At 39.8% G+C, this 11,272-nt stretch overlaps 1 protein-coding gene across 1 annotated transcript in view; it reads left to right on the top strand.

Annotated features, from left to right (window-relative positions):
• LOC118336141 (excitatory amino acid transporter 3-like) overlaps positions 1-4,141 on the top strand; it is a 5,071-nt gene extending 930 nt beyond the window's left edge. Inside the window, exons 2-12 of the mRNA XM_035672727.1 lie at positions 179-319; positions 459-551; positions 736-847; positions 946-988; positions 1,069-1,131; positions 1,226-1,407; positions 1,735-1,842; positions 2,103-2,225; positions 2,318-2,512; positions 2,617-2,751; positions 3,962-4,141. Coding sequence (XP_035528620.1) covers positions 179-319; positions 459-551; positions 736-847; positions 946-988; positions 1,069-1,131; positions 1,226-1,407; positions 1,735-1,842; positions 2,103-2,225; positions 2,318-2,512; positions 2,617-2,751; positions 3,962-4,079 — 1,313 coding nt within the window. The 3' untranslated portion in view covers positions 4,080-4,141. The remainder of the gene's footprint in view (positions 1-178; positions 320-458; positions 552-735; positions 848-945; positions 989-1,068; positions 1,132-1,225; positions 1,408-1,734; positions 1,843-2,102; positions 2,226-2,317; positions 2,513-2,616; positions 2,752-3,961) is intronic.
• The last annotated feature ends 7,131 nt before the right edge of the window (positions 4,142-11,272 follow it).

Here is an 11,272-nt window from a genome sequence, read left to right as displayed (position 1 = left end):
GTGTCCTAAGGTGCATGGTCAAATCCAGTGCTTGAAAGGCCGAAGGTGCATAAATAGGTGTTCACATAATGCAATTATATAAATATTTATATATTTTATATATAAATATGTATATATTTATATATAAATATACCATTTGTTGTAATTAGAATTAGAATATGTCTATTTTCCCACACAGGGATCCTTTTTGGCCTGATTGCCAAAGCCTGCTTCACTCTGTCAGAGCGGGAAGAGTTCTACATCGGCTTTCCGGGAGAAGTTCTCATCAATCTGCTTAAGTTGGTTACGGTACCTCTCATTGTGACCAGTGTGATAACAGGTGAGCAACACAGGTATATTTCTCACTCTGTTAGGTCATTTAACAGTGATTATATCGTGATTATAGAGTTAATGTGTGCTCGTGTTTGACTCCTCTGACCTTCAGTTTGTGTTTTATGTTTGTCTTTATGTCTTTACAGGAGTCTCTGCTCTGAGTGTTGGCACCTCCAGGAAGATAGCCATGCGTGCGGCAGTGTACTTTGTCTCCACGACTTTTGTGTCTGTGACTATAGGTAACGAGACTTTACTGAAGGAATTTGTTTATTTCGATATGTTGGACTTCAAAATTCACCCAGATCAACGTGGTTAACGTGCTCCCAGTGTGGGTTCATTGTGCAGTTTATCAGTTGTTGGAAATTTTATTTTATTTTTAAGTTTACTGAGTGATTCATGTCTGACCCTGGATCTGTGTTGTAGGACTGATACTGGTCCTGCTGATGAAGCCCGGAGCTGCTTACACCATCAGCAAAAGCAAGGCAGAAGACGCGAAAAGTTTCACCACCGTGGACGCCTTGTTGGATCTCGTGAGGTGGGAAGAGAGCGACATTATGTCTGAGATTAGGATGAATTCGTCCACATTTACAAGCTTTTTAGACTCATTTGGACCTTTTTCTGGATTCTTTGCAGGAACATGATACCGCAGAATCTGATCCAGGCTTGCTTCCAACAGGTATGTTGTTCCCCGCTACCATTTCCTGGCTTTTCCACCGAGGTGACAGTGTGATATTTACATTATCATTCTTCTTCTAGTACAAGACGGAAAGGCTGGAGTTTGGAGTGCACACAGTTGACCCAAATTCCAGTGCGGACACGGTAAATCTCTTCCCCCTCATCAGCCTGAAGACTGCGTCCACACTCAGTCGCTCTCAGGCCGCTGTTACTGACGTGTTTCCCCGCCTTGTTTCAGAACGTCACCGAGGTGCAACTGGTGGGTCACTACGTTGATGGAGTCAACACGCTGGGCCTGATTGTGTACTCCTTCCTCTTCGGACTGACCCTGAAGTGGATGGGAGAAAGAGGGGAAACCCTTGCGTACTTCTTCATCATTCTCAACGAGATGACCAAAAACGTGGTCAACTGGATTTTGTGGTAAAGTGAAACAAAGAGATGGACGTTGGAAGCTCTGTCCATTATATCTGCTGTCAGTGTTGTAATGATCTGGGATGGCGTGAAAAAACCCTTTTTTATATCTTCAGATTACTAATTAAAACCAAACTGATGCTAAAAGTAAACAAACATCATGACATCATCAAAAATGTATTTGACTTAGATCTTTTTAGTTTGTCCCATCTGCTAACATTGAGGCTTTATGAGCTATACTGCAGTCAGCCACCAGGGGGAGATAGAGATGTTTCGGCTCCACTTTAGAGAGCTGCCAATGGCGTCCATCTGATTCTCTTGTGTTGTTCCCTCCAGCTACCTGCCGGTGGGAGTTCTGTTCATGATTGCGAGCCACGTCATCAAGGTTCACGACTGGGAAACCACCTACAAACTGGGGAAGTTCATGGCGGTGGTTGTTATTGGGTATGTTCTCCTCCAGCACTCGTACCAAAATACGTGCATTTTATTTGCACATTCAGCAGCATTTCAGACCCTCATAGCAACTAGTGATATACTTGTTCCTGATAACACAGCGCTGCAGGGTTACACAAAGCCAATGTGATTTTTCCATTTATAAAATACCTTATTGTTGGGGAGCTGATCTTGATTTGTTTTGGGTTTGTTATTTAAGGCGTTTATTAAGCCCTACCTTTGCTCATTGAGTATTAAATTGTGTGTTTCAGGCTCATAATCCACGCAGTATTAGTTCTACCAACGCTTTATCTTCTGTGCGTGAGACGCAACCCATGGGGCATCATTAAGGGAGTTTCTCCTGCCTTACTGACCGCAGTGCTCATCTCGTCCAGGTAGGAAGGGGATCTTAGAGCTTTCTGATGTTATCTCTGTGCGCTCATGCCGTTATCACGCACTTAAAACGGTTCCCACTGTGTCTCCCAAGCTCCGCCACGCTGCCGATCACCTTCCGATGCTGCGAGGAGAAAAACAAGGTCGACTGCAGGATCAGCCGCTTCATGCTGCCCATCGGGACCAACATCAACATGGACGGGACGGTCCTTTACGAGGTGGTCGCAGTGGTTTTCATCGCCCAACTCAACAACATCAATCTGAACATGAGCCAGATAACCACCATCGTGTAAGTCGCGACCGGAGCAACATGAAAGTACATCACACAGGACAGTTTGATGTTACTGTGTCCACTTCCACTCACTGAAGAGTTTCTGTGTGTTTGCTTTGCAGTTTGACAGCAGCAGTCTCCAGTACAGGAGCCGCAGGGATCCCGGCGACAGGAGCGGTGACCACCCTCTTTGTTCTGTCTGCAGTCGGTTTACCTGCAAAGGAAGCGTCCATCTTGGTGGTTGTAGAATGGCTGCTGTACGTTCAAACTCCCCTCCTCTTGTTGTTCCTACAGTGAAATGTTTGAATGAGGTCTGTGCCGAGTTTGTTTTTACATTCATCTGCTGAAAGTAGAAAGTTTCTCTAAAGCTCATTGGAAATCAGATTGTTAAGGGGCGGGGCCTACGAGCATGATTTGTGACATCACAAATACCTTGGAGGTCAATCCTGGTCTAGTACACCTTCTACAGTGAGATCCACCAGTGCTCAGACACTGAGGATGGACTTTACAGTTTTGTGTCCAGCAGGAAATGAACTTTTAATGAATTTTTGCATATTCCTAGTTTCTGGAAGTTTTAATGAGGTAGAAGGAGTCTTTTTAAGGATTTTAATGTGGAATATATATTTATATATTTCCACTATTGTTCCAAGCTGACTATTTTGATCTTCTACCAGTAGTTTAAAGTCAGAAATGTTGCAATCTCTAATGAGTAACTTGGGTAGAGATTCTGCTTCTTTACATAATATAGTCAATGTGATGTTATGAAATTTAAAGGTCCAGTGTGTCACATTTAAGAGGATCTATTGGCAGAAATTTAATATAATATCCATATGTATGTTTTCATTAGTGTATAATCACCTGAATATATGAATCGTGTTTTCCTTTCCTGAGAATGGGACGTTATTATCTCTTCTAGTGGCGTCATGTTGAACTACCATGTTTCTGCGGTAGCCCAGAACGGACAAACCAAACACTGGCAATAGATAGGGACTTTCAAGTTTCGTGGCCACTGTAGTTTCTCCTCCACGTTTGCTACTAAATCTGACACACTGGTCCTTTAAAGCTGAGTTCAGATCAAACATTTGCAGCGAGACAAGACAGTTTATCATCTCCACTGCAACAACTTCTCAGGGTTTTTTGTAAAGCTGAATATAAATATAAAATGATAATAATATGGTGATAGTGAGTGATCTAAATAAAATGAGAGGGTCGAGGGTTTGGAGCTGTCCACAGGTGATCCTCTCTTTCTTCTACCTGCTGACTGTTTGTAACTGACCTAACCAGCTGATTGGCTGTTGAAATCACTTGAACAGGGGATTTGCTTTACTTTAGTTACACCGCTACAACTGATAAAACTTGATGAACTTCATGAACTGGGCTTAATGTACCGACAGTACACAGTGTTGAGCTGAGCTGTATTTTCTGCCTCCATACCTGATTGGGATTTATGTCTTTTTCTTTCTCCAGAGACCGCTGCAACACTGTCGTCAACGTTTTGAGCGACTGCATCGGCGTGGCGCTCGTCGACCAAATGTCCCAAAAGGAACTGGCGCAAATGGAGGAACATCAGAATCGGACGAGGTGACGGCCCGGATGGTTTAATACAATACTCAATACTCGGATAAAGGAGGGAAAGGTTGACGGAGCCGCTGGACGTCAGACAGATGTTTTAACAGCAGCTGGAGACGTTTACTCTAGAGTTTACAGTTTGTGTCACACCATTAATGGCCGCGTTGTGTTTTTGTCCGACCAGGGTTACGGAGGCTGACGGAGATGAGGGCTGTTCCGGGACCCCGGGCTCTTTTGAGATTGAGTCTCTTCATATGCCACCGGAAGTGTAACCACTCCAAGACCCAGAACCAGAGCTGACGGTCAAACGGTTTCCTTCGGTTATTATTTTACTTATTTGGTATAATGTGTGTTTTGTTTTGTTATTTTACAGCAGTAATGCAGCTGCCCGTAATAGATGTAGTTAAATGAATTGAACTGGTAAATAAATGTTAAGAAACTCTGGACATGTAGTTTAATTCCCAAGAGGACAGAACAACATCATCCACTGGGATGAACCGGTGTTTTCCACCAGCAGCCGAAGATCTCTGTGGGATCAGTGTAATATGTGGAATATCAGTGAAATCACTGAAGGACGCCTCAGTTCTTAGTTGGAGGTCAGAAGGCACCAGGCACCGTCCGATGAGCACTTTCATTAAAGAGTACTGATGCTTTTTATGTATATTTGATTGATGCAGAACACTTTAATAAAATCAATCATCGTGATTTTAAGGCCACATGACAAATCACCATCTGCAGTTCCACAAATTCAAAAAAGAAAATATTTCATAGATTACAATTTAACAACAGAAATGTCTGGAACATCTGGACATTTAGAGACTAATTTTAATTTTTTTTTGTCGTGGAAACACCTGGAAATTGATTAAAATGAATAAATATTCTGGAAATAATCCAAAAAATATATATCTTTAACCTAATGGTGAATATTTAGTTTAAAACTCAGCAGTTTGTAGCGGTACGACACTTCAAAGTGGGTTAACGCTCCCTTTTCATTTCGGCCGTGTGAGTCAGTCTAGCTGTTTACACCAGACGCGCACGGACTTGCAGCGATCTTTGAAGGGTTATGATGAACATGAGATTCTCCGTCATTAACAAACTGGAGTTACAGTCGATGCTAGGCCTGTGAGCAAGTGCTGTCCTCATCAGTTGTTACAGTTGTTCAAGGTGCTCACATGATCACATTTAACACTATCTATACATATAGAAAGACAAAATGTATATATAGGTATATAGGTATAGGTGTATAAGTAAACTGAAAATAGAAACAGGTACAATAGGAACCTAGTATAATATAATATATATATATGTATAATAATACAATATATACAATATATGACAATACAGAAGTAAATGTATACCAGTATGTGATTGATGTATGAATAATAGTTTATATTTATATTAGAGAGTCCTCCTTAAAGAGCAACATTTCACCTTCAGACAACCAAAACAATATTTGTATATCACACTGTAAATTGTTTCCTGAATATAAAGTGTAACTCAAAGATCTCTCCGTGCCAAAAAACGTGATTTGATACGCTGAGCTTTTTATAGCGTCACTGTAATGTTTTAGCATCTTAGCTACTGTAGATATTTCAACAATTACAGGCCAGATTACCGGGAAACATACTGGAGACAGTGACTCCCCAGCACCACCTTCAGGCCAAGAAATATAAAGATCTAACAGCATACGGGATGGATTTCTGGTGTGTTTGATTATCCTTTATAATATCAGATACTGTAGGTGTGTGGAAGCTGACCCACTTCAGTCTGTATCGTCCTGAGGAGACGAGGACGGTTTGAAGGGAAGGATGTGAGCCTGGCCTGGTTTTCCCCCGTCACAGCTGGGAATAACCTGCAGCTTCGTCCTTGGAACGATCTCCGTCCACCTCCAACGTCTTCTCACTGAACAGAACTGGGCTAATGAGAGTCCCAGGCTGGGAATGATGGGAAAGCAGGAATGATCTGAGCAGGTGGAGAAAGTCGTTCCCTCAGCGCGCGCTCTGGTGTGGTCGTTATTTCTGAGATGCTGACATGAATAAAAGTGATTTTTTATTTCATCTAAATGACATTAAGTGCAACTAATAATTCTTTTTAATATTGATTTCTCTGTTTTTGTCACGTTTTAGCATTTGATAACTCAACCAAACAATATAACAACAAAATAATTAATGCAGATTCATTTTGATTTCAGCTCAGTTATTTTCCACTTTATTTATGACAAGTATTACTCTTATTTACATTTTGAGGTACAGTTCAGGTGCTTACATATATTTGTATATGTTTTTTCTTTTTATTGTCTATTTTATCTTTATTTATTTATATTTTTCTATGTTTGTTATGCACCAATTTACCAAATTCCTTGTAAGTGAAAACCTACTTGACAATAAACACAATTCTGATTGACTTTGATGAAGAATTAGATGATTTTTTTCCCTCAGAAACTCAATAATTAATAAATATGAGAAATGTTTCTCCAAGACATTTTATTAGATTGATTTTGAGTCCCTTCAGGATTTTTACGTTGTTTTGGGGAACGATACAAACAATTTATTTACATTGTTTTATTCATTTGATTCTTTAACATTATTATTATAGTAATTGTGCTTTGGCAACACTTTCCAAATGTCCTGCCAATGAAGCCTATTTAATTAATTAGAACATTTGAATAATATGCCACTAGATGGCGCACTAGAGCAGCAGCGTCTCAGACTGAAACGGCTCACCAGACTCCATTCATAAAACCAGTCATTTTAGCCAGCAGGTCGGCGTAAAACACCTCAAACCGACAGTAAACAAAATAAAACTAACCAAAACCGTCTCTGTCAGTCTTTCCAACAATCAATAACTCTGGTTTGGTGGAAATAAATTCTGTAATTACAATTAGAGGAGGAAACAGCCACAAATCGAGCTATTGAGCTAATCCTCAAGGTCAAATGAGCCCGTCAAAGTACAGCCACTAAAAGTTCTTCTTTCTGCCACTGAGTTTCTTATTCTCTGTCTGACATCCACAGCAATAAAAGACTCATATCCTGAAGAAGGAACATCAGAGGAGAGATAAAAGTCTGATGAGATAATAAAAAGTTCACATCAATCAAAGCTTTGAACAGAAGAAAACAGAAAAATTCAGTTGTTGAGGCTTTTAATGTAATGTCATACATTATGTAACATATGTGGATTCACCGGGCTTCCTATGTACAGTAGCTGTACACATTCAGTATAAAGCTGCATCAAACACGCCTCTGGTTCTGGCTAAACCTGCACAATCAGACAAAGAGCCTCTGAGACCCAGTGAAAACCTCTCTGTGTGGCCTCGTTGGAGCTAAATTAATTCAGGAAACTTGTTTTAAAAGCAGAGCAGACGGACCAGAAGTCCCAGCAGGGAGGCCGGAGTCGGGACACGCCGGCGGGCATGAAGACGTGTCATCACACAGGAACGACTCCAGGAGGACGACAGGGGACATTTGACATTTTACTTCTCGTAAAGGTCCAGTGTGTAATATTGAGAGGAAGATCTATTGGCAGAAATATCATATTCATGTTTTCATTTGTGTGTAATCACCTGAAAATAGGAATCTTTTGTGTTTTCGCACTCAAAATTACTAAAGATACTTGATCAAGAATGTTTTTGTTAACTTAAATTGAGTTTGTTTTACTTAAAATGTTCTTGTTGAAATAAGTCATTGTGTTACAGTGTGACTGAATACCACTCGCGTCTGTATTTGACGACACGGGAACGAGAACGGGCTGTGAAGCATCTAGGAGAAACTACTATCTGGAGTCAGTGTTTGGTTTGTTCGTTCTGGGCCACTGTAGAAACATTAGATCCTCCTCACTGTTACACACTGGACCTTTAATAAAGAGTCAAATTACAGACAAAAATATCCCAAAAAACAACTTAATTATAGTCACATGAGCAGATGTAATTAGTTACTTCCCCCCAGTAAACCGATGGCAGACTGTCGGCGGTTCGAGGTCACTTCAGTTGAAGGATCTGTCTTTTGTTACAGCAGAGTTTCATCAGAGCAGAGGAGGGAGAGGAGGAAACACCGGAGGGAATAAAAACAGCTGAGAGGTAAACTGTTATGACAGGCGGAGACTCTGATCGTCACAGCACTTTGAATGGTTAATAGTCTGTTAAAGAGTCTCTGAACGTCCACATCCAGGAAGTTTTAAAGAACCATAAAAGTGATCTTTTAACAGAGACACTATCCTGTAATGTCACCGTTTTATTAGCTTTTCTTTCACTTGATCAGATTTTGATTTACATTAAATGTCTTTAGATTGTTAACATTGTTTTATTGCTGATCACTTTCTGATTCATGTTAATGTCAGAGGACTTTAATATAATGTGGGTGCTGGGCAGTAATTTCGGGTTCAGAATGAAATATCTTAACAACTAGAAGCTTGTTTCAGACGTTCATGTCCCCCTGAGGATGAATCCTAAAGGCCTTATGAAGAGTGTTATCTTCAATTAAACAGCCTGATCTTTAATTACCAACCACATCCATCATCACATGTCTTTTCTTCAAACCTACAAACCTATATTTTACCTTCAAGCCTTCAATTAACACACTCGTATTCTCCAGTGACTTTCTGACTTTCACACATCAGGTAAAGACATTAATTTATGATCCTGTTGAGTGACTGAAAAAGATCTTTTACCCCGCAGTGTTGGTACTTTAAAAAGGTTGTCCTGTGCCTCTCCTGCCCCTCTGACTGTATCTGTAAAATGAAAAGAGAACACGAGGAGACGGAGCCGTGTGTTGTGCTGTAACTTAGTGGAAAAATAAGGTTCTCTGGGGAACCACAACAGGCTTTAGGGGATAACAAGCTTGTCTGAACCGAGACAGCGTTAAGTAGGACAGAAGATTTGCCTGTAAAGCTCAAAGCACCAGAAACTGTGATTGGTGGACCTCGGCACAGACGGGAATAAATACAGAACCCAACAGGTCCGCATGAACCTTTTCTGATCAGGACTGAACTGAACTAAGTGAGTCCAACATCTGGGTTCAAACAGACATATGGAGGTCTCCACTCCCTCACACTGTACAATAATGAAGCCAAAATATCTTCTATCTGCCATCTTTCACCATTCGGAGCCAGAATCTGCACAGTAGTGAATAATAACTCTCACTGACTCTTGCTCGGTGCGCTGGCTGCACACACTCATATTCTCTCTCCTTCAACCTCGCAAACTTGTTCAACCTGCAGAGAAATATTCATCATCAGACACTGAGCAGTGGTTCCCAACCTTTTACAAAGGCAGTTTGTGTAAAACCAGAGATTTGGATGAATTTTGAGCCGATTATTTCCTGTTTAGGGAACTTTTTATACAATTCTGTCTGTTAGAAAATATAAAAATACATAATACAATCATTCATACTTAATAGGCTTCTTTTTGTTGGACAAATTCAGTGTTTTGCTCTGATGCATGGACATTGTTCTAACTGACTTATAATTTAATTTATTTGGGAACCAGTGCTTTAGGGGGTGGCAGTAATATATGCTGATTTAATCACAAAAGAAATCTGATTTATCAATATTTGCTTGGAAAAAAACACCCAAATGAAGATATTTGAACTCAAAACCACACATTATTGGAGGAAATTAAATATTAGCATTGAATAGAAATATCTAAAGCTGTCTAATATTTTTATTTATGGACTTCTTTAATTGAATCACTTACTGTAGTTGAATAAATCCATCTACTAGTGATTTCATTGGAGACAAACTATGGATATAACGACATACCAACGTACTTCCTCCGTAACTGTCAGGGTTTTCCCGACTGTTGTGAAATACAAACTGCTGTAACAGTATCTGGTCAGACTGTATAAATGACACATTTCAAGGCAGCCATGTTGGCTTCTGTCCAGGCTAATGCTAGCCAGCCCCAATTAGTTTCACACATGGTAGACACATTTATGGTGAAACAGCTTAGTCAGAGTTAGTATTATTACCCTGGAGGGGACTTTATCATGTTTTATCTGTAGTGGCATCTAAGAGGGCACTTTCATTGTCCACCAGTGGCTTCATGAACGGTCTCACTCCTTCACCACGGCTACGTCAGACGACTTCCTGCCTTCACAACTGACCTGAATTCACCATTTGATGCCTCTGGCTGCACAGCAAAGGGAAAAAAACTGGAACATTAAGGAGAGAAAGCGAGTTTTATCCAGAGAGAGCTCACAGTGAGGGTGCTGCGGTGAAACTAAAGCAGTAATAATGTAAGGAGTTGATTTTCACATACAAACTGTTCTCATTTTAGCCACTTAAAAGCATTCCTTTCATAAACTCGCAGCTCTTTTCTTTAATATATTCATCAAAAACAACATATAAAGACTGGAAGATGAGCTCTCTCCAGGCTGCACTTTGCTGCCAAAAATATCATACATACATTTATATATTTGCATTTATATTCACAAAGAAAGCACATAATTAACTAAGAGATATGTGCCCAGTTTTCCCTGACTGCCCTTTGTTCTGAATAAATAAATGTCTTTGAGTTAATATATGAGGCGTAAGATTTATTCTTCATAGCAGTTATGATCAATTAAGAGTCATCATTTAAAAGTAGGACGCAAATAAGGAATATTCTTCCCTATAATTTACCCAAACCATGTGATAGCATGTCCCAAAACAAAGTCGGCTTTAATCAGTTCAGTGAACGGAGAGTTCAAGTGTGGATTTCTTTTCTTCTTTATCTTAAAAGTGAAACCATGAAGTTCTCCGCACACACAGCAGACTGTCTGCCGCCTTAGTGTCGAATATATTATCGTCTGTGAAAAGCTTTTTTTATATAAAACACTTCATTGAGATGTGAACAGAAAAAAAGATCGGGAACTTTTATTTTAGTTTTTTACTTTACTTTTGGTTTGTTTCCATCCTTCCAGTCTGCTTTGACCCTTCTAGAAACAAGCTGAATATTCTTAAATATAATCAAACTTTGTTTTATTGAGCAAAACAAATCTGCCAGCAGAGTAAGACAATGATGCTCGGCTAGAATGATACAAAATCTAGCCAATCAAAGACTATGAAAACTCAGTTATTTAAGTATTTTGGTCACAAATTCTTACAATAAGACACGATTTCTTCAAACAGCAGAATAAAAGTGACTTTGTTTTAAATGAAACCAGAAATATTCTTATTTTTAGCATTTCTTTATTTAAAACAATGAACAGCTGCTTCTATTACAACAGTTTGTCAGAT

This window comes from Morone saxatilis, unplaced genomic scaffold (genome assembly GCF_004916995.1).
Source record: "Morone saxatilis isolate NCDOM2014 unplaced genomic scaffold, NCSU_SB_2.0 Contig24, whole genome shotgun sequence".
Lineage (NCBI taxonomy): Eukaryota > Metazoa > Chordata > Actinopteri > Moronidae > Morone > Morone saxatilis.
The sequence above is the reverse complement of the archived record's forward strand: the minus strand, read 5'-3'. Positions and strand labels throughout refer to the sequence as shown.